Source organism: Salvelinus fontinalis, chromosome 19 (genome assembly GCF_029448725.1).
Source record: "Salvelinus fontinalis isolate EN_2023a chromosome 19, ASM2944872v1, whole genome shotgun sequence".
In the NCBI taxonomy this organism is placed as follows: domain Eukaryota; kingdom Metazoa; phylum Chordata; class Actinopteri; order Salmoniformes; family Salmonidae; genus Salvelinus; species Salvelinus fontinalis.
Window position 1 is genome coordinate 36,934,647 of NC_074683.1, and position 24,475 is coordinate 36,959,121.

The 24,475-nt window shown below is 44.2% G+C and overlaps 1 protein-coding gene across 1 annotated transcript in view; it reads right to left on the reverse strand.

Moving 5' to 3' along the window:
• Positions 1–24,475, reverse strand: part of LOC129816678 (1-acyl-sn-glycerol-3-phosphate acyltransferase gamma-like) — a 37,277-nt gene that overhangs the window by 7,896 nt on the left and 4,906 nt on the right. The window contains exons 2-6 of the mRNA XM_055871444.1: positions 13,270–13,331; positions 12,768–12,986; positions 10,601–10,770; positions 10,238–10,399; positions 746–899 (exon numbers count right to left, since the gene is read on the reverse strand). Of these exons, the coding sequence (XP_055727419.1) occupies positions 746–899; positions 10,238–10,399; positions 10,601–10,770; positions 12,768–12,945 (664 nt within the window). The 5' untranslated portion in view covers positions 12,946–12,986; positions 13,270–13,331. The remainder of the gene's footprint in view (positions 1–745; positions 900–10,237; positions 10,400–10,600; positions 10,771–12,767; positions 12,987–13,269; positions 13,332–24,475) is intronic.

The window sequence follows — 24,475 nt, forward strand, 5'->3', positions numbered from 1 at the left end:
CGCGGCCAGACATCACGAGGCGGCGCGGCCAGACATCACGAGGCGGCGCGGCCAGACATCACGAGGCGGCGCGGCCAGTCATCACGAGGCGGCGCGGCCAGACATCACGAGGCGGCGCGGCCAGTCATCACGAGGCGGCGCGGCCAGTCATCACGAGGCGGCGCGGCCAGACATCACAAGGTGGCGCGGCGTGCGGCCAGTCATCACAAGGTGGCGCGGCCAGTCATCACAAGGCGACGCGGCCAGACATCACAAGGCGGCGCGGCCAGTCATCACAAGGCGGCGCGGCCAGTCATCACAAGGCGACGCGGCCAGTCATCACAAGGCGACGCGGCCAGTCATCACAAGGCGACGCGGCCAGTCATCACAAGGCGACGCGGCCAGTCATCACAAGGCGACGCGGCCAGTCATCACAAGGCGACGTGGCCAGTCATCACAAGGCGGCACGGCCAGTCATCACAAGGCGGCACGGCCAGTCATCACAAGGCGACGCGGCCAGTCATCACAAGGCGGCGCGGCCAGTCATCACAAGGCGGCGCGGCCAGCCATCACAAGGCGACGCGGCCAGCCATCACAAGGCGACGCAGCCAGCCATCACAAGGCGACGCAGCCAGCCATCACAAGGCGACGCGGCCAGTCATCACAAGGCGGCGCGGCCAGTCATCACAAGGTGGCGCGGCGCCCTTTTCCATTCTTTGGGGAGAACCCTGGTGTGTGTGTGTGTGCGCTTGAATGCATGCCCCACCTGTGCCCTTGAGGCATTTGAGTGCGGTGGTGAAGCCTTTGGTTCTGGGCAGCAGGTGGTATTTGAGCTTGGGCAGGCCTTTACTCTCAGCCACTTCCATACTGATCTGGTGCTTCTTCTCTGTGAAGCGGGTGCCTTCACAGTACAGCAGGAACTACAGAGAGAGAAACAGAGAAAGAACGAAAGAGAGAGCGAGACACATTGAGCTTAAAAGAAACACACTAAGACAAGCAAAGTTAAAAATACAAACAGACAGACAAGACGCAAACAACAGGTTTAGACAACACTCCTGTTAAAGTGGCCTCCTCTCATCTCTGTCCCTATCAAACTCCCCAGCAGGGTCAGGGTGAGTTGTGGCCTCCTCTCATCTCTGTCCCTATCAAACTCCCCAGCAGGGCCAGGGTTACAGATCAAGTGCATCTCCAGGAAATTATACTCTAAATAAAGTCCTCATCTTATCTCAATCTCCATGGGGGCTGTGCTTTGGCAAAGTGGGTGGGGTTATATTCTGCCTGCATGTCCCTGTCCGGGGGTATCGTCGGACGGGGCCACAGTGTCTCCCGACCCCTCCGGTCTTAGCCTCCGGTATTTACGTTGCTATAGTTTGTGTCGGGGAGCTAGGGTCAGTCTGTTATATCTGGAGTATTTCTCCTGTTTTATCCGGTGTCCTGTGTGAATTTAAGTATGCTCTCTCTCTTTTTATCTCTCTCAGAGGACCTGAGCCCTAGGACCATGCCTCAGGACTACCTGGCCTGATGACTCCTTGCGGTCCCCAGTCCACCTGGTCGTGCTGCTGCTCCAGTTTCAACTGGTCTGCCTGCGGCTATAGAACCCTGACGTTCTCACCGGACGTGCAAACTTGTCCCAGACCTGCTGTTTTCAACTCTCTAGCGACAGCAGGTGCTGTAGAGATACTCTGAATGATCGGTTATGAAAAGCCAACTGACATTTACTCCTGAGGTGCTGACCTATTGCACCCTCTACAACCACAGTGATTATTATTATCTGACCCTGCTGGTCATCTATGAACGTTTGAACATCTTGGCCATGTTCTGTTATAATCTCCACCCGGCACAGCCAGAAGAGGACTGAAAACCACTCATAGTCTGGTTTGAAGAAAGTAGTCAGAAAGGAAGAAACCTAGGGAGGTTTCTTCCTTTCTAGGGAGTTTTTCCCAGCCACCTTGCTTCTACACCTGCATTGCTTGCTGTTTGGGGTTTTAGGCTGGGTTTCTATACAGCACTTTGTGACATCAGCTGATGTAAGGGCTTTATAAATAAATTTGAATTTAGAGTGGGCACAGCATTAACAGACCCAAGGTCTTCCATTTAGAGTGGGCACAGCATTAACAGACCCAAGGTCTTTCATTTAGAGTGGGCACAGCATTAACAGACCCAAGGTCTTCCATTTAGAGTGGGCACAGCATTAACAGACCCAAGGACTTCCATTTAGAGTGGGCACAGCATTAACATACCTTAAGGGAACTCTGAGACGGGAGCCGTATGGTTAGTGAAGAAAGTCCCATTGCAAATGTACGGTCCCTTACCTGACGTCTTGCGACGTCGCAGAAAATCGCGGACGGCGTCGGGCCGTGGGCGGCGGAGAGCTCTTTCAGGAAGTCACCCCCAAAAAAAAACGTTTTATAAAAATGACAAATTTTTGACTTTTTTCTGCATTCTCAAAAATTCCCACAAGAGGGAAAATAAATCATATTGCAGGCGCACGAACACGTGGCAAACGAGCGCGGCCTTTTCTCCTAAACTGAAAATATTTCAAAGACGAAACTCGGCAAGCGTAGGTTTGGAGTAATGGGCAGTTGGCCCCGAACAAGATGGCGTCGAGACCTCGGCGCTTTTTGAGTTATGGCCATTTTTCTGGGATTAAAGGGTTAAAATGCAAGTAGGGTGCTAATTTGACCGCTTCATGTCAAAGTACATAAGCATACGGTGTCAGGAAAAAAAGAACCAGCCATTTATCTATCGTAATTTAAGAGAAATAGTACATTGACCGTTTGGTGATGTTTACAAAGAGGATTTTTTCCCCCAAAAAATTCACAGATCCAGTTGCAGTGTGTTCAGACGTACATTTTTAAAGTTGGTCTCGAAGCTCTGCGAGAATCCTGTGATTTTATTTGATTTTATGAAATAACACACACTCATTTAACCCTCCTTAAATAAGTCAGTTCTTAACATAAAGACTTAAAACTCAATATTATATAAGAGCCTACGCCAAGGAGGATATGTGTTCAATTTCAGCTTCCTATGTCAACTGGAAGTACCTTAAAATGGTGCCACAGGGTCAGGTTTGAAGGGTAATAAGGTCAGATCTTTTCAAAACTTCACTTGTGTGATTAGACAACCCTCATGAACTGTAATCAATCATTTTTCCCAACAGATGTCAAAGAAAAGCTCTCTCACACAAACACACAAAAAGGAAGGATGGAGTGAAAAAGTACGGTGCTTAAAGACACACAAAGCCCACAATGGCATTACTATTATCTCTAGGCCGTGTCGAGTTCAACGAGACGCCCCGCTTGACCGTAGCTCGCTCGGTCTTAGCGCAGCGACCGTTACAAGAGAACGGACACAAATGACCTTTTGACCTCAATGTCAATTTCATTTGCTTTTGGGACACAGAGAGAGAACCGTTAAGGTTAGAAACACAATTTCACCTCAGGAGTGTTCTTAAGGTCCTCCCGATCTGTGCAAGCCTAACCCTGACCTTGTGGCATTAACCCTTGACAGTTAAAAGAAGGTGTTTACATCAAACAGTTTACAATGACATGTCTCCCCATTGGAATACATTGACTGCACCTCTAAATTCAACCTGAAGCCTATGTGGGTTATGAATGTCTTATGAACCTGTCTTTGATGTCAGTCCATCAGGCCACTATGAGGTCTACCTGTGTTGATTCTAAGCTTCCTGGAGCAACCGGAAGTGATAAAATCACCCTAAAAGTGTTTTGCCATAACCAACCAGCAGTTTGTGATATATAGTGCATTCAACCCTATGTAAATCAGTCAGTTCTTAACGTATAGACTTAAAACTCAGGATTATGTAAAAGCATACCCCGATCAGGATAGGTGTTTACTTATAGCTTCCTGTGCCAACCGGAAGTGCCTTAAAATGGGGTCATAGGTGATGTTTCAAAGGGTTAAAAAAGTCAGATCTTTCCAAAACTTTAAGTGTGTGATTAGGCAACCTTCATGAACTGTAAATCAGTCATTTCTCTAAACAGATGTCAAAGAAAAGCTCACACACACACACACACACACAGCAATGATGGAATGAAAAAGTATGGTGCTTAAAGACACACAGAGCCTTAAATGCTTTTAGGGGGGGATCCAGACTTCCATACCCGCTCTGGGAGCACTATACTACGGGCAAAAATCAATGTGTGCTGGTCTGAGTGATTTATGGAGGTTTTCAAAAAAGTCAGAAAATATTCTATGTTTTTTCTTCTGGAATTTTTGTTTTGTTTTTTTCTTCTCGAGTCAATGGGGGTCCGGCCTGAGTGATTTAAGGAGGTTTCCAAAAAAAGTCAAAAAATAGTCTATGTTTTGGGTTACCAGGCGTCATTTTTCAAAACGGTTTTAAATGCTTAATTTTGGCCTTTTAAAAACAAAATGTTATTTTCGACTATGAAATCCAAAAAGCACTTTTTTAAAAGGGGTTGATAAGTTTTTTCTAATTTATTCACATTTTTGACTTCATATTAAATCAGATTGCAAATGCACAAAACATATTCCTTAAGTACAAGTAAACATTTAAAAAAATTATGATAATAAAATGTGATTTAAGTATCTTCATACAGTTCTTTTACATGTGTAATTGACCTAAAAATCGAAAGAATTTCAAAAAACGGTCCAGAAAGCACTTTTTTAAAGGAGGTTATACGTTTTTTCCAAATTTTTGACATTTTTGACTTTTTCGATTCTAAGCTTCCTGGAGCAACCGGAAGTGGTTAAATCACCCTAAAAGTGTTTGCAATAGCCAACCTGCAGTTTGAGAGAAATAGTGCATTCAGCCCTATGTAAATCAGTCAAATTTTAACATATAGACTTAAAACTCAGGATTCTCTAACAGCATACTCCAGTGAGTATATGTGTTTATTTTCAACTGTCAAATCTTTCCAAAACTTCATATATGTGAATAGACAACCCTCCTGAACTGTAAATCAGTCATTCATCCCATCAGATTAAAAAAATAATAATAATACACACCCACACAGAAATGATGGAGGGACACACTGAGGGGCTAAGAGGCAGACAGTGCATGTAGTAGTTACTTTTGTTTGAACTCTTAAAGAACCGTCAGACCTAGAGTTCTGAAAATTTACAAACCTGTTCTAGACCTCAGGTCGATTGTGCACGGTGATTTATGTGGCTTTAGAAGGTTCTCAGACCGATAAACAGCCTCGTGTATTTGCTGTGTTTTCAATTCATTTTCAGCTCAACGAAACTGACGACATTTAGAAAAGTCCCAGAGTCTCAAGACTAGGTGCATTGAAACCGGCTCGGCCCATAGAGACAGACCCCAACGAGCCTGTTTGATTGCTCATTCAAGGACCCCGTAGCAAGGCAATGAAAAAAGGGGATTTTCAGCACCAATTAGGGTTTTGCTCGGGCACCGAATGACCTATCGAGCCGAAACTTGGGATTCCAGGTCGCCTCACATAGGGCTAAACATAATGTGAAAATTGGACCCGCAGCTAAAACATAACTACGTATTATTTGTTTTATTATGGTTTAAAGAGAAAACGCTGTGAATTTTGGGCCTGCTCTGAAATATGTTATAGTTGGCTTCTAAAGGAGTTGGAAAAAGTGAGTTTGGCGTCAGATGGTATTAGTTTGGTGTCTGACAATATCCAATTGACTGACGGACATCGACTTGCTAGTTGACTTTTGTACAATTGCAATATGTTTCAACGCGGGGGTACCATCACCAAAATCGACATGATGAAATTTCCACGCAACGAGTGATGGAGAGGAACCACTAACACTGCCCGGCCATCCTGAGGTCATCAGGACGTTCAATTTTGTATTTCTAAAGTATTTAAAGAATGCACGTTACATTTGCAATATGATTCAACACATCATATTGCAAATGTAACAGTGTGTGTTATGTTTGCAATATGATTCAACACATCATATTACAAATGTAACACTGTGTGTTATGTTTGCAATATGATTCACCACATCATATTGCAAATGTAACACTGTGTGTTATGTTTGCAATATGATTCACCACATCATATTGCAAATGTAACACTGTGTTATGTTTGCAATATGATTCAACACATCATATTGCAAATGTAACACTGTGTTATGTTTGCAATATGATTCAACACATCATATTGCAAATGTAACACTGTGTGTAATGTTTGCAATATGATTCACCACATCATATTGCAAATGTAACACTGTGTTATGTTTGCAATATGATGTGATGTTTTTCACTGTTGAATCATATGCAAATGTAACGTGCATTCTTTAAATAAACCCTATGTGGGTTATGAATGTCTTATGAACCTGTCTTCAATGACAATCCATCAAGCCACTATGAGGTCTACCTGTGTTGATTCTAAGCTTCTTGGAGCAACCGGAAGTGATAAAATCACCCTAAAAGTGTTTTACCCAACCAGCAGTTTATGATATATAGTGCATTCAACCCTGTGTAAATCAGTCAGTTCTTAACGTATAGACTTAAAACTCAGGATTCTGTAAAAGCATACCCCGATCAGGATAAGTCTTTACTTATAGCTTCCTGTGCCAACCGGAAGTGCCTTAAAATGGGGACATAGGTGCTGTTTCAAAGGGTTAAAAAAGTCAGATCTTTCCAAAACTTTAAGTGTGTGATTAGGCAACCTTCATGAACTGTAAATCAGTCATTTCTCTAAACAGATGTCAAAGAAAAGCTCTCACACACACACACACACACAGCAGGGATGGAGTGAAAAAGTACGGTGCTTAAAGACACACAAAGCCCACAATGGCATTACTATTATCTCCAGGCCGTGCAGAGTTCAACGAGATGCCCCGCTTGACCGTAGCTCGCTCGGTCTGAGCACAGCATTAACAGACCCAAGGACTTCCATTTAGAGTGGGCACAGCATTAACCTGTTGGGGATGGGGGCGCTGTTTAGACTATTTATGCTAATGTGGCTAATTTTTTTAACGGCTTCCCACAAAATCCTTGATCGTACAATATGCATATTATTATTATTATTGGATAGAAAACAGTCTATAGTTTCTATAGGAGTTGAAATTTTGTCTCTAAGTGGAACAGAGCCCATTCTACAGCAATTTCCCTGACATGGAGTCAGATTTGAGAAATGTTGGCCACTTTTCTGAAGTCAGTTAAAAGGGCACTGTCGTTGCTATGACTATACGGACACTTCTTACGTCTTCCCCTGGATGCCTTTACGTGATGACGATTCCAACGGGGTCGATTGCTCGTTCACAGGCCCTACAAATGAAAAAAACCTTTAGCTAGCAAGTCTTTTCTTGCTGCGTAACGCGCGTGGAAGACACCGACCCTCTCCTGTTCCAAGCGTTAGTTTAGCCTGTTATATTTCTCCGGTCATCTTTTCACTCGTTATAGGAGTTAAAAACATCATAAGGTAGTTAATTTAAAGCGTTTTATAGCAATTTATATCCGTTTAGTGCGATTTTGGGACATTTATTTTTGCAACGATGTGAAAAGTTGGGCACGCTTTTCAGTTCATCCCGAACGCAGTTGACATTTCCACATGGCAAGAGGACAGCTTTCCACCAAAAGACGATTTCTCCCAAGAAAGGATCCTTTGCCCAAGATACTGATGGAAGAACAGCTCAAGGTAGGACATTTTTATTATGATAAATCGTGTTTCTGTCGAAACATTTTAGTGGCTTAGGACGCCATGTTTTTTGACGTAGCTTCGCTTGGCGCAAACTGTATTGAAAAGTAAGGATAAATTAAAAAATGTAATAACGCAATTGTATTAAGAATTAAATTGTCTATCAATCCCTGTCCACCCTATATTTTTTAGTCACGTTTATGAGTATTTATGTATAAGAGTAGATCACTGTCTAAGTGGCGCAAGGACAAATTCTGACCAGCTGAGTTACATTTCACATTGTCTAACCATGATTTTGGTGGCTAAATATAAACATTTTCGATCAAACTGTATATGCATGTTGTAATGTGATGTTACAGGAGTGTCATCGGAAGAATTCTGAGAAGGTTAGTGAAAAAATTAATATCTTTTGGCGATGTTGACTTTTATCGCTCACTTTGGCTAGAATCAATGCTGGGCTGCTAATTGCTATGTGCTAAGCTAATATAACGATTTATTGTGTTTTCGCTGTAAGACACTTAGAAAATCTGAAATATTGTCTGTATTCACAGGATCTGTGTCTTTCGATTCGTGTATGCTGTGTATTTTTACGAAATGTTTGATGATTAGTAGTTAGGTAAACACGTTGCTCATTGTAATTATTCTAGTCCATTTGTGATGGTGGGTGCAATTGTAAACTATGAAGTCTACCTGAAATATGCACTTTTTTCTAACAAAACCTATCCCATACCATAAATATGTTATCAGACTGTCATCTAATGAGTTTTTTTGTTGGTTAGGGGCTATAAATATCTTAGTTTAGCCGAATTGGTGATGGCTACTGGTGTTGGTGGACAAATAAAAGATGGTGGATTATGCTAATGTGTTTTTAGGTAATAGATGTACATCTTTACATATTGTGTCTTCCCTGTAAAACATTTTAAAAATCGGAAATGTTGACTGGATTCACAAGATCTGTGTCTTTCATTAGCTGTATTGGACTTTAATGTGTGAAAGTTAAATATTTTAAAAATATATTTTTTTTGAATTTCGCGGCACTGGTTTTTCAGTGGGGGGGGGGGGGGGGGTGCCGCTAGCGCCACGCTGATCCTAGACAGGTTAACAGACCCAAGGTCTTCCATTTAGGCACAGCGTCATCAGACCAGACGTCCTCATTTAGACAGTCACTGTGGCCTATTTCAAAGAAACACAACATGTTGTCAGAGCTGACCTGTCCCCGTGTCAGAGCTGACCTGTCCCCGTGTCAGAGCTGACCTGTCCCCGTGTCAGAGCTGACCTGTCCCCGTGTCAGAGCTGACCTGTCCCCGTGTCAGAGCTGACCTGTCCCCGTGTCAGAGCTGACTTGTCCCCGTGTCAGAGCTGACTTGTCCCCGTGTCAGAGCTGACTTGTCCCCGTGTCAGAGTTGACTTGTCCCCGTGTCAGAGTTGAGTTTGGGGAGGGGTTTCGAGGTCACTAAAAATCAGATCAGACCACTTAATTAGCCGAAACCCTCTGGTAGTTCCCAGTAACCGTTAACGAGCGTTGGACGTGGATTCTTGCAGCCCGGGCGACAGCATGTGTCCAAACCTCTCTAAAGAGGGCCTTTAGGAAGCAGGCCAGAGTCACACTGACCTATATTCCTGTGGTGTCTCGGCCAAATAGCACCAGAGATACAGTAACCAGACCTGATCTGGACAAGACTGAACTCCTGGACCTAATCCAATGACTTGTTATAACAGGCTGAAGCCAGGAGCTCAAGGATAAATCCTGTGTGTAGATTCACTGCCGTCTGAGCCTAATGTACAATGTATTTTCAGTGTTTCAAATGGCTGTTAAGAGCCGACTGAATGACAAGAATTTGAACAATCTGGGCCAGGATAGTTGAAATGTAGCCCTATAACTAAGGAGCCTGAGTAATCTGGGCCAGGATAGTTGAAATGTAGCCCTATAACTAAGGAGCCTGAGTAATCTGGGCCAGGATAGTTGAAATGTAGCCCTATAACTAAGGAGCCTGAGTAATCTGGGCCAGGATAGTTGAAATGTAGCCCTATAACTAAGGAGCCTGAGTAATATGGGCCAGGATAGAGAAATGTAGCCCTATAACTAAGGAGCCTGAGTAATCTGGGCCAGGATAGTTGAAATGTAGCCCTATAACTAAGGAGCCTGAGTAATCTGGGCCAGGATAGTTGAAATGTAGCCCTATAACTAAGGAGCCTGAGTAATCTGGGCCAGGATAGTTGAAATGTAGCCCTATAACTAAGGAGCCTGAGTAATCTGGGCCAGGATAGAGAAATGTAGCCCTATAACTAAGGAGCCTGAGTAATCTGGGCCAGGATAGTGAAATGTAGCTCTATAACTACGGAGCCTGAGTAATCTGGGCCAGGATAGTGAAATGTAGCCCTATAACTAAGGAGCCTGAGTAATCTGGGCCAGGATAGTGAAATGTAGCCCTATAACTAAGGAGCCTGAGTAATCTGGACCAGGATAGTGAAATGTAGCCCTATAACTAAGGAGCCTGAGTAATCTGGGCCAGGATAGAGAAATGTAGCCCTATAACTAAGGAGCCTGAGTAATCTGGGCCAGGATAGAGAAATGTAGCCCTATAACTAAGGAGCATGAGTAATCTGGGCCAGGATAGAGAAATGTAGCCCTATAACTACGGAGCCATACTCACCCACATAAACTCAGGGTAGTCTCTGAGTCTTTCTAGCCCTCTGAACACGGTCTCTCTGTCCTCCTCCCACTTCCTCTTGCAGAACACGATCTCCAGGAAATACCAGGTCCAGCCAATCAGAGGCACCTTCAGCAGCTCGTGTTTGGCCAGCACCTTGGAACTCTGGGTAAACAAACATGGATCATCAGGTCAGAAAAAAGGGCGAGATGTGAAGAACGCTGGTCCACCTCAATGGTCTACAGTCGTTCCCTCAACTACTGTCCTGTTAATCTGCACTGAAAACACAGGACAAGTCAACAGGACAGGCCAATAGAGTGACAGAGAATTGGAGCGAGCCAGTGAGGGTTGGAGATCATTACTGACCCCTAGGACTCCGTATCGCTCACAGATAGTCCAGCCGCACAGGAAGTCAATCTCATAGTTGTGGTTGAGGATGATGATGACGTGTTCCTTGCCGAACTTGTCCACCGTGGCCTGATCTGTGTAGAGGGTGCACTGTGTTCCTGACCACCACTCCAGCAGCATCACCAGCTCTGCACAGGACAACAGGGTGAACACAGTCACATCTATTCACAGCTCTCTGGTCAACTTTACCCCACCAACATCCTTGTTGGATCGAAACGGTGTCCATAAAAAGGTGCTAGTTGGGAGGTTATTCAGTATGAACTCTGTCACCACTAAATCTACTCCGTCAACATCAGGCCACAACTTGCTTTCTATTACACCGTCTCATACAAACAACTCTACTAGTCAACTGAGTCACAGTTATCAATGTCACAAGATCCATTCTGTTACGAGGTCTCCCGTTGAGGTGTGACAAAAAGACTTCATATTATACACACAACGCATTACGTACTAACGACGTCACACCAGGATCTCACAAATACCTAGTCAAACACACGCCCGCACACACACCAGGATCTCACAAATACCCAGTCAAACGCACGCCCGCACGCACACACACACACCAGGATCTCACAAATACCTAGTCAAACACACGCCCGCCCGCACACACACCAGGATCTCACAAATACCTAGTCAAACACACGCCCGCACACACACCAGGATCTCACAAATACCTAGTCAAACACACGCACGCACACACCAGGATCTCGCAAATATCTAGTCAAACACACGCCCGCCCGCACAAACACCAGGATCTCACAAATACCTAGTCAAACACACGCCCGCACACACACCAGGATCTCACAAATACCTAGTCAAACACACGCCCGCACACACACCAGGATCTCACAAATACCTAGTCAAACGCACGCCCGCACGCACACACACACACACCAGGATCTCACAAATACCTAGTCAAACACACGCACACACACCAGGATCTCACAAATACCTAGTCAAACACACGCACACACACACACACCAGGATCTCACAAATACCTAGTCAAACACACGCACACACACACACACACACCAGGATCTCACAAATACCTAGTCAAACACACGCACGCACACACCAGGATCTCACAAATACCTAGTCAAACACACGCCCGCCCGCACAAACACCAGGATCTCACAAATACCTAGTCAAACACACGCACGCACACACACCAGGATCTCACAAATACCTAGTCAAACACACGCACGCACACACCAGGATCTCGCAAATATCTAGTCAAACACACGCCCGCCCGCACAAACACCAGGATCTCACAAATACCTAGTCAAACGTACGCACGCACACACCAGGATCTCACAAATACCTAGTCAAACACACGCCCGCCCGCACACACACCAGGATCTCACAAATACCTAGTCAAACACACGCACGCACACACCAGGATCTCGCAAATATCTAGTCAAACACACGCCCGCCCGCACAAACACCAGGATCTCACAAATACCTAGTCAAACGTACGCACGCACACACCAGGATCTCACAAATACCTAGTCAAACACACGCACGCACACACACCAGGATCTCACAAATACCTAGTCAAACACACGCACGCACACACCAGGATCTCGCAAATATCTAGTCAAACACACGCCCGCCCGCACAAACACCAGGATCTCACAAATACCTAGTCAAACGTACGCACGCACACACCAGGATCTCACAAATACCTAGTCAAACACACGCCCGCCCGCACAAACACCAGGATCTCACAAATACCTAGTCAAACGTACGCACGCACACACCAGGATCTCACAAATACCTAGTCAAACACACGCCCGCCCGCACAAACACCAGGATCTCACAAATACCTAGTCAAACACACGCCCGCTCGCACAAACACCAGGATCTCACAAATACCTAGTCAAGCACACGCCCGCTCGCACAAACACCAGGATCTCACAAATACCTAGTCAAACACACGCCCACACACACCAGGATCTCACAAATACCTAGTCAAACACACGCCCACACACACCAGGATCTCACAAATACCTAGTCAAACACACGCCCACACACACCAGGATCTCACAAATACCTAGTCAAACACACGCCCACACACACCAGGATCTTACACAGACACAGGACAATTGCAGCGTGGTGACTCACGGCTCCAGAGGGAGTAGGAGAGCCTGGTGTTGATCCTGCGGTACAGCTGCTTGTCGATGGGCCACAGGACGCACGTCAACAGCTGGATGAAGTTGATGAGGAGGCCGCTCACCACGAACACAAAGCCCAGGAGGAGCTGCAGAACAAACTGGGTCTTCAGGTAGGCTACCAGACCCATGACTGCTGCTACTACTGAGGAGCACTCCTCTCCTCTACACACTACGACAACCCGGGGGAGGAGAGAGGAGGTGCAGGAGGAAGGAGAGAGGCAGGGAGGAGAAAGTCGGTAAGATAAAAAGGTGTCATGGAGTAAGAATAAACTAAAAAACAACAGAAGGAGAAATTGGTCAAAAAAGAAAAAGCAGAAATGAAGCCCAGGTTGATACATTAGATGTGGTTGCTCAGAGAGAAGATTAAAGAAATACATTTAAAAAAAGGGAGGATGTGTGTGGTTGGTTCTGAGAGTGATTCGAGAAGACATCAACGTTTCTTTCATTCTTACCAAGCAAGGTGGGTTCTCTTTATAAGTCCCTCTCGCACGGCCCTTCACTCAGTATTACAGACCTGAGACAGAGAGACAGAGGTCAATATAAAAAGGCAGAAAAAGTCTACTGTAAACCATACAGTACGGTTGCACAACAGGAAGAGGTAATGAGGAAGCTGGTGTAGCCAACCTCATTACCAACCAGAATCTACTGAACTGGAAGCTATCAGAGACCAGAGGGGAAACATACAGTTTCTCACAATATTTTTGGCAGAGCATGGGAATGTGCTATACTCTGTGTGTGTGTGTGTGTGTGTGTGTGTGTGTGTGTGTGTGTGTGTGTGTGTGTGTGTGAGAGACAGAAGAGTATGAGTATAGGTCCATCACAGACTGAAGTGACTGAGTGTTTGACAGACAAGGAGGTCCATCACAGACTGAAGTGACTGAGTGTTTGACAGACAAGGAGGATTACATTTTGTGTCACAGCAAATGCATGATTTCAGTGTCTGTGTGTGTGTGTATGTGTGTGTGTGTGTGAGAGTACAGTGACTATCAGTCTTTGTGATGTAGACCTACGCTCACTCAAACAGACAACATCACACAGCCCTCCAGTCCACCGTGACCTCCCGTGCAGGCTAGCCTGGTCCCAGATCGGTTTGTACTCCCTTGTCATTGCCAAGACAATTCCATTACACAGCTGAGAGCAGAAAAGGATCAGGCGTCATGCACTGCAGACAGGATCAACCGTGAATACCAAGAGCTTCCTCTGCACACTCCACCTCTCCTTTTCATTCTATTACATCCCTCCATTCAACTAACTCCTTAACCCCACCTCATCCTCCCCTTCATCCCTCTAATCTCACATTCAACTTTCCATTCCCTCTCCATCTCTTCACTTGTCTCTCATCTTTCCCTCCTGTTCTCCGAGGTGTTTAAGCTCTGGTTTGGGTTATAAGACCAGACAATGCCTGGAGGATGCATGCTCTCATCTCATAGGGGATAGAATGTGACGTAGGGGTGTGTGTATCAGCGAGTATATCAGTATATCTCTCAGAGAGGAAAAAGTATTTTGTTCCCTCACAGGACAGGACAACCATGTCTCCATTTTTCAGGGACAAAAACACCCGCTAGCCAGAGAGGGAGGAAGAGAGACAGAGATTGTGTGATGATATGTATGTCTGTTCGTGTGTAGAATAATTTGACAGAGTGGCAGAAATAGCAGACCTCAAAATGCACAAGAAAAATGACTTGGACACCCACCATCTCAGATTGTTCTGTTAGAAACAGAAAAGATAAAACATTCCTGCAACATTAATTTGTTTAAATATAATTAGATCTCTGAGAAATTAATCTGACTGCACCCAAATTGGCCATTATATAGAACTGGACAGTCCGTGATCACCCGACATTGTATTTGCTCATGTTTATGTTCTAAACTGTTTAGGAAAAGAGAAATATTAAGTATTGATTTTCAGAAGTTTATATTGTATTATTGAGTATAATATCCAATATCCAATAAATATAGTACCTTGCTAGCGCTGCCTTCAGCTCCTGGCTTCAGCCAAATCAGACTTCTAACTACAGAAAATATTTCAGAACAATCTGAGATGGTGGGTTTGTCATGGCTAGCTGGAATGACATGGAACGACCCCAGAGCCTCTAGATAACAAACACGGTTCCTTACTCAGTACAAATAAGTTCTAAGAATCGGTTGTCTTCTCACAGCTCTGAGAAGGCCGCAGGTCTACTTCCTGTATTGAACACGTGCTCCCGAGTGGGTGGAGCGGTCTAAGGCACTGCATCTCAGTGCTAGAGGCGTCACTGTAGACACAGTGACACAGTGGTTCGATCCCGAGCTGTATCACAACCGGCTGTGATCTGGATTCCCATAGGGCGGCGCACAATTGGCCCAGCATCATCCGGGTTAAGGGTGGGTTTGGCCGGGGTAGGCCGTCATTGTAAAATAAGAAGTTGTTCTTAACGGACTTGCCTAGTTAAATAACAGTAAAAACAAACAAAAAAAACATCACTGACTGAGTGTGAAGCCAGCTCCATGTTGAGGTTTGTCCACTAGGTCGTGGTGCTATTTGAACATGGGCTGTGGCCTGTAAACAAATTCAAACAACCAGGGAAGCTCAAGACTCATTTTCTTGTGGCTTACAAAGGTCTGGAGGGAACTTAAGTGTTACCCTCACAATTGGCTTAGATCACAGGGATAGGCCTAGATACCGTCGAATGTACAATATAATGTCTGTCATTCTAGTAGATCAGGAGGGGACTACTAATTGGTGAATAATGGCACCGGAGGAGATGGCTGCCGTTTTACGGTTTCCTAACCAATTGTGCTATTGTGTATATTTTTTCATATTATTTGTAACTTATATTGTTCATAATGTTTCTGCCACCATTTCTTATGACCGAAAAGAGCTTCTAGGTATCAGGACAGCGATTACTCATCTCGTACTGGACAAAGATTTTTTCTTTAACGAGGCAGACAAAGGATTTCCTTCTTTAACGAGGCAGACAAAGGAAATCCCAGAGATTCGCAGGAGAAAGAGACAGAGATATCGGGGACGTAGGTCAGGGTGCCTTGTAAGGATCTGACGGAAAGTGGGTAATCTGCCTCTACCATCAGTCCTATTAGCCAACAGTACAATCATTGGATAACAAAAAAGACGAACTATGATCACAAATATCCTACCAAAGGGACATTAAAAACTGTAATATTTTATGTTTCACCAAGTCGTGGCTGAACAACGACATTAATAACATACAGCTTGTGGGGTTTACGCTGCATCGGCAAGGTAGAACAGCCGCCTCCGGTAAGACAAGGGGTGGCGGTCTGTGTATCTTTGTAAACAACAGCTAGTGCATGAAGTCTAATAGTAAGGAAGTCTCAAGGTTTTGTTTGCCTGAGATAGAGTATCTCATGATACGCTGTAGACCACACTATTTACCAAGAGAGTTTATCTATATTCTTCGTAGCTGTCAATTTACAACCACAAACCGATGCACTAAGACAGCACTCAATGACCTGTACGGCTATAAGCAAACAGGAAAACGCTCATCCAGAGGGGCCGCTCCTAGTGGCCGTTAACTTTGATGCAGAGAAACATAAATCAGTTTTATCTAATTTCTACCTGCATTAAATGTGCAACCAGAGGAAAAAAACAAACAAACAAAAAACCTCTAGACCACCTTTACTCCACACACAGACATTTACATTTAAGTCATTTAGCAGACGCTCTTATCCAGAGCAACTTACAAATTGGAAAGTTCATACATATTCATCCTGGTCCCCCCATGGGAATTGAACCCACAACCCTGGCGTTGCAAGCGCCATGCTCTACCAACTGAGCCACACGGGGCCACACGAGAACAGAGACACCTACAAAGCTCTCGCCTTGCCCTCCATTTGGCAAATCTGACCATAATTCTATGCTCCTGATTCCTGCTAACAAATAAAAACTAAAGCAGGAAGCACCAGTGACTCAGTCAATAAAGAAGTGGTCAGATGAAGCAGATGCTAAGCTACAGGACTGTTTTTCTAGCACAGACTGGAATATGTTCAGGAATTCTTCCGATGGCATTGAGGAGTACACAATGTCCCCACAATGACTGTACGTACATACCCCAACCAGAAGCCATGGATTACAGGCAACATCCACACTGTCGTGTCTTTCACTATGCCATATTAATTGCTATGACATGCTATTCTATAAAATAATTTCTCCGTAATTAATATTACCTGATTGAACTAATCATGTAAATATGAATTAACTAGAGAGGGACACCACGAAAGAATATTTATAGAGCTGTTATCTTTCGAATAAACTCTTAAAGATTTAGTAATATTTTACTTAATAGCAGTCACATTAATCGTCATTTAATTCAGTCTCATCTGAAAGTTGTAAGTCCTTGATTATCTGCAAGAATCCTGGCTAACAAGTTGAATCAGCAATACAAAATTGGGTTTAATTATTTATTTACTAAATACCTAACTAATCACACAGAATCACACATATACAATTAACTCATAACTTGATCACAAATTACGTCATACGGAAAAACGTCCCTAGCGGGCGGAATAGATATGACAGCTTGTTACACAAAGGAAAGGGGGTTGAGTCCTAGTGAAAGAGCGGGAGACTTGAACATAGGCGAGCTGTACTACCGTAAATACAGCATCTTATGCATTCTAAATTACCGCCCATTCGAAGAGGAAAATACAATGAATATTTACTCTGAGCTGCGCTTCAGTAGGTTGGTGGTAGATGGCCCGTGTCGCCAACCCGAGTCCTCTGTCCTTTGAAGAATGTCTCTGGTAGTCACGGGAAACGTTGTGTGTATTAGACGGGATACTTGGACTGTCCTTCCGAACCTGCGTTTAGCTGTTGCTAACTCAAAGGCTAGGAGATATCACTTCTGTAGTGAATACGAGTTCAAAGTTCATACCATTCACAATCAAAGTCCATGCTGATGCTGGCTTCATCTATAGTGATTATCTGAACCATTCTGACACTGGATCGTCATCCTAGCGTACCCGGAACAGGAAGTTATATTCTTGGAAAATGGCTTTTATAGTGGAGGGAGAGGGGTGTGTCTGAAAAGTCTATTAACCCATGCCTCTTCACAGGGGCGGACCACTGTGAGCAGAGGAAAACTTATGAAAGCACAGATCTCTCATTTGGAAGCTAAAATTACATTTCACCTCTTCACAAATAATGTCATATTCAAACATTTGAATTAAACAACAATTCCATGTGAATCCGATACCTCTGACGTTTAGACTTTCCACAGTAGAGTTTATGTCATTCTATCCTTGATGAGAATGTGTCAGAGGGCAACCGAACTGACATAATATACCTTAAGTACCCCCACATATGTTCAGTTGGTCGAATTACCAGAATATAGTTAATGTCCCCCAACTTCTGATGTTACCCAGAATCTCTATGTTAACCCATGGGTTTCCTTATGTCACATCAGTTGTAGTAGGGAGAGAGAAAAAGGGGGAAAGAGGTATTTATGACTGTCATAAACCTACCCCCAACCCAACGTCATGACAACACTAAGCTAAAGGGTAGAGCTGCCGCTTTCAAGGAGCGGGACTCTAACCCGGAAGCTTAAAATAAATCCCGCTATGCCCTCCGACGAAACATCAAACAAGCAAAGCGTCAATACAGGAATAAGATCGAATTGTACTACACCGGCTCCGACGCTCGTCGGATGTGGCAGGGCTTACAAATTATTACAGATTACAAAAAAGGAAGCACAGCTGAGAGCTGCCCAGTGACATGAGCCAACCAGACCAGCGCTAAAATACTTCTATGTTCACGTCAAGGCAGGTAACACTGAGACATACATGAGAGCATCAGCTGTTCCGGACGACTGTGTGATCACGCTCTCCACAGCCAATGTGAGTAAGACATTAAAACAAGTCAACATTCACAAGGCCAAATGGATTACCAGGACGTGTGCTCCGACCAACTGGCAAGTGTCTTCACTGACATTTTCAACCTCTCCCTGTCTGAGACTGTAATACCAACATGTTTCAAGTAGACCACCATAAAAAAGTAGACCACCTCACGTCTATAGCCATGAAGTGCTTTTAAAGGCGGGTCATGGCTCACATCAACACCATTATCCCAGAAACCCTAGACCCACTCCAATTTGCATGCAGCCCCAACAGATGATGCAATCTCTATTGCACTCCACACTGCCCTTTCCCACCTGGACAAAAGGAACACCTATGTGAGAATGCTATTCATTGACTACAGCTCAGCGTTAAACACCATAGTGCCCTCAAAGCTCATCAATAAGCTAAGGACCCTGGGACTAAACACCTCCCTCTGCAACTGGATCCTGGACTTCCTGACAGGTCACCCCCAGGTGGTAAGGGTAGGTAACAACACATCTGCCACGCTCATCCTCAACACAGGGATACCTACTCAGTCCCCTCCTGTACTCCCTGTTGTCACGAACCGGCTCAGAGCCCGTAACAAAAGGGAGACCACGTGGAGATAAGGAGTAACAAAATATATTTATTAAATAACGAAACTAGGTATAATATACAATGGTGTGTGTAATCAGTAATCAGTAGTGTAAGTGAATGTTTTGCATGCCTGAATGTGATAATGCAGGGTGTTGAAAGATGCTAAAACTAACAACCAAAAAAACACCATGAAACATAACCGAATCTGTCAAGGTGTCTGCATGGAGAGAGGTCCCCTGCATGAATGGGGAAGTGGTGTATTTATCTTGGGAGAGTGGGCCCAGGTGTTTCCCATGTAGCTGACGACCCTCCCAACTCCGCCCACCGGCATCCTAATAAGGAAACAAGAGCAAAGAGAGAGAAAACGGTAGACAGAGTGGGAGGGTCGTCACATTCCCCCCCATAAAACCGGGGACCAACAAGGACCCCGGAACAACATACCGGCCTCTGCGTCCCAAACTGACACAGCACTTGCATCCCAAATTGATGAGGGGTTACGTGTTCCCACTTCCAAATTTGCCCCAGCCAACCTCCTCTCCAGACCTCAGCAACCTTTGTGCACGAGAAGCAACCTTTAAGAGGAAAGAAGACTCCCCAGACCAGGACGGAATAGACAGGAAAGACAGAACCTGACCATACAAACATTCAGGAACAGGGCGCACGAGAGAGCGCATCAGCAATCACGTTATCCGTTCCACGAATGTGCTGCACATCGAGATGGAATGATTGTAAAAATAAACACCATCTCATTATCCTCTGATTAGGACACATCATGGACCTCAAAAAGGTGAGAGGGTTATGGTCAGTGTAGACCGTAATAGGTACTACTCCCGACCCGACATAGACCTCAAAGTGTTGCAGCGCCCAGATGAGTGCTAACGCTTCTTTTTCAATGACAGAGTAGTTTAACTGATAATGGTTAAACTTTTTCGAAAAGAAACTGACAGGTCTCTCAACCCCAGACACATCTGCCTGCAGCAAAACTGCCCCTGCCCCCACATGACTAGCATCCACCTGCAAGGTAAAGGACAATTCCACGCGAGGAGCAGCCAGCACCGGAGTTGAGGTAAGCAACCTCTTTGCATCTTCAAAAGCGTGTTGACAACGAGAAGACCAAGTGTAAACAGCCTTTGCTTTCAGCATATCTGTCAATGGAGCGACCACAGTAGAGAAGTTATTACAAAAACCACGGTAATAACCAATCATGCCCAAGAAACGCATCAGTTCCTTTTTAGTAGTTGGTGGAGGAAACGCATCAATAGCTACCACTTTAGCTCGAACAGGACGCACTTCCCCCTGCCCAACCACCTTTCCAAGGTATGTAACAGTCGCCTGAGCAAACTCACATTTAGCCAGATTGATCGTGAGGTGACCCTCAGCAAGGCGTTCGAATAATGCTTGAATACGGAACAGATGTTCCTCCCATGTATCTGCATATATCACTACATCGTCCAGATAAACAGCGCACCCTGTCAAACCGGCGATAACCCTGTTCATAAGTCGCTGAAAAGTGGCAGGTGCATTACGCAGTCCGAAACTCATAACCAAATACGAGTACAGACCAGAGGGTGTGATAAAGGCAGAGATTTCACGTGCCCTACTCGTCAGTGGCACCTGCCAATAGCCCTTTAACAGGTCAAATTTACTCACAAATCTAGCTGCCCCGACTTGATCAACGCAGTCCTCCATCCGAGGAAGAGGAAATGAATCTGGCTTAGTGACACTGTTGACCTTACGGTAGTCTGTACAAAATCTGTTTGTTCCATCTGGTTTTCTGACCAAGATACAGGGAGAAGCCCAACTGGAGAAAGAAGTGGGCGGGCGGAGTTGGGAGGGTCGTCAGCTACATGGGAAACACCTGGGCCCACTCTCCCAGGATAAATACACCACTTCCCCATTCATGCAGGGGACCTCTCTCCATGCAGACACCTTGACAGATTCGGTTATGTTTCATGGTGTTTTTTTGGTTGTTAGTTTTAGCATCTTTCAACACCCTGCATTATCACATTCAGGCATGCAAAACATTCACTTACACTACTGATTACTGATTACACACACCATTGTATATTATACCTAGTTTCGTTATTTAATAAATATATTTTGTTACTCCTTAAAAAAAAAAAAAAAAAACACCATGAAACATAACCGAATCTGTCAAGGTGTCTGCATGGAGAGAGGTCCCCTGCATGAATGGGGAAGTGGTGTATTTATCCTGGGAGAGTGGGCCCAGGTGTTTCCCATGTAGCTGACGACCCTCCCAACTCCGCCCACCGGCATCCTAATAAGGAAACAAGAGCAAAGAGAGAGAAAACGGTAGACAGAGTGGGAGGGTCGTCACACTGTTCACCCATGACTGCACAGCCAGGCACAACTCCAACACCATCATTAAGTTTGCAGATGAGACAAAACCTATTCCCCCTCAGGAGACTAAAAAGATTTGGCATGGGTCCTCAGATCCTTAATTGGTTGCATCACTGCCTGGTATGGCAACTGCTCGGCCCCAGACCACAAGGCACTACAGAGGGTAGTGCGCACGGCCCAGTACATCACTGGGGCCAAGCTTCCTGCAATTCAGGACCTCTATACCAGGCGGTGTCAGATGAAGGCCCTAAAAGAAATTGTCAGACTCCAGCCACCCGTCATAGACTACCGCACGGCAAGCGGTACTGGAGCGCCAAGTCTAGGTCTAAAAGGCTTCTTAACAGCTTCTACCCCCAAGCCATAATACTCCTGAACATCTAATCAAAAGGGCTACCCAGACCCCTCTTTTACGCTGCTGCTACTCTGTTTATTATCTATACATAGTCACTTTAACTCTACCTACATGTACATATTACCTCAATTACCTTGACTAACCGGTGCACATTGACTCTGTACCGGTACCCCTTGTATATAGCCTCGCTATTGTTATTTTACTGCTGCTTTTTAATCATTTTTTTACTTAGATTTTCTACTAAACACGTATTTTTCTTAAAACTTCTTAAAAGCATTGTCGGTTAAGGGCTTGTAAGTGAGCATTTCACTGTAAGGTCTACACCGGTTGTATTCGGCGCATGTGAAAAATAACATTTGATTTAGTGTGTCTGCTCTATCCAGAAGTGTCTGCTCGTTATTTAAACCATGGCAATTAAATAACCCAATACTAAATAGGGGTTCAAAATTCAAATACCTAGTTCAAATACTCCTTAGTGAGCAGCTCACATGGGCTACTGAGTGAGTAGTCCACATACTCCATAGTGGATTGGCTTCTTCACTGATAGTATTCCTAAATACTTTAAATTCCTCATAATGAATTAATAGTAGGCTACATTCACATCAGTAGCCAGCTGGACCTTTGCACTAGGAGGAATCTTGGTACTGGTTGGTCCTCTTCAGACACGAGGTAGCCGAGCCAACCCCTTAGGTGACTACCCCGACAGCTGCTGATTAGGGCTGGGACCATGCCAGTACCACAGCATTCCTTAGCATCGCTGCAAGGAAACAAAACACAAAGTGTATTTAACTTCTTTAGGAAAACAGCCCTGATGTTGGAAACAAACATTGTTGTCATCCAGAGTCAACATTTATTCATTTTCCAAGCTATAAAACAAAATATTTGACATATAACAGGGTTTTAAAGAACCAAAAGAGTTGCTTTGTGTTTTAATTTTTGCCATGGAAAAAACATCACGATACTGGTATCGTCACAGCCTATCTGAAGATCCCGTCTCGCTCTGGCTGGCTAGACACCATCTGGAACAAACAGAGTTACGACTATGACCCCAGAGGAAGGGAGAGTGGTGGGATACTGTTACAGAGACAGACTATTCTCTCACCCAGTTAAGTCTTTGGCCAAGTCTGAAATTATCCCCTAGCCCCAATCCTGAGACGCTTCTAAACCATGTGCTATAGATAATGTCTTCAGAAAGCATACACACCCCTTGACCTTTTCCACATTCTGTGGGGTTACAAAGTTGGTTAGGACTTCACTGTAAGGCCTACTACACCTGCTGTATTTGACGCACATGACAAATAAACTTTGATTTGAAATGGATTTCTTTGTAATTGTTTTGTCAACGATCCACACAAATTGTAACATTTGTATATATATAAAAAAAAATGTAAGTATGAAAAAAACTAATATATCTTGATTAGAGCAGTATTCAACCCGAGTGAATACATGGTAAAATCCCCTCACAGCAGTTACAGCTGTGAGGTTTTTAGTGCCTTATTACAAACTGGGTGCATGTTCTGGAATGTTGTTGATCCATCCTGAGTTGTTTTCTTCTATCACAACCATTAAACTATGTAACTGTTTAAAGTCACCATTGGGCTCATGGTGAAATCCCTGAGCAGTTTTCTTCATCCCTGGCAACTGAGTTAGGAAGGGCGCCTGTATCTTCGTCGTGACTGGGTGTATTGATACACCATCCAACGTGGAATTAATAACTTCACCGTGCTCAAAGGCATATTCAATGTCTGCTTTTTTTTAACCCATCCATCAATAGCTCCTTGGTCTTTGTGGTTGAAATCCACTGCTCGACCTTACAGGTAATTGTATGTGTGGAGTACAGAAATTAGGTTGTCATTCCAAAAAAATCATGTTAAAACACTATTATTGCACAGAGTGAGTCCATGTAACTTATCATGTAAACCTTGTTAAGGGCATTTTTACTCCTTTATTTATTTAGGCATGTCATAACAAAGTGGTTGAATACTTATTTACTCACAACATTACAACTTTATAGTTTTAATACATTTGTAAACATAATTCCACTTTGACATTATGGGCTATTGTGTGTAGTCCAGCGCCACATTTTAAAAATATTTTTAATCCATTTAAATTCAGGCTGTAACAACAAAATGTTGAAAAAGGAAATGGGTGTGACTACTTTCTGAAGGCACTGTAGCTCCATCATTCATCCTTCGCTCAAGCCATGAAATGACCCTCTCCATCTTCAGAGAATGCATCTTTGAAAGACTTGACCTCTTATGATGTATTGCCTTTTTTTTTTTGATGCTCGAGGCACTTTGAGATTCTATGAAAAGCTCTATAGAAATGTAAAAAATAAAAAATATTAGTTAGGACTACCTCCACACAATCATCTCATATCTAGGCCTACAGGAAGAGTCAAACCCAGTGGTGTCCAAACATTATGACTGTGTGTGTGTGGGCCAAATTGGAATCTCAGTGGTAAGGTCCAGATGGTCCAGGCAGATCTAGGGGTGGATTTCGTATTGGGCCTCTGTGAG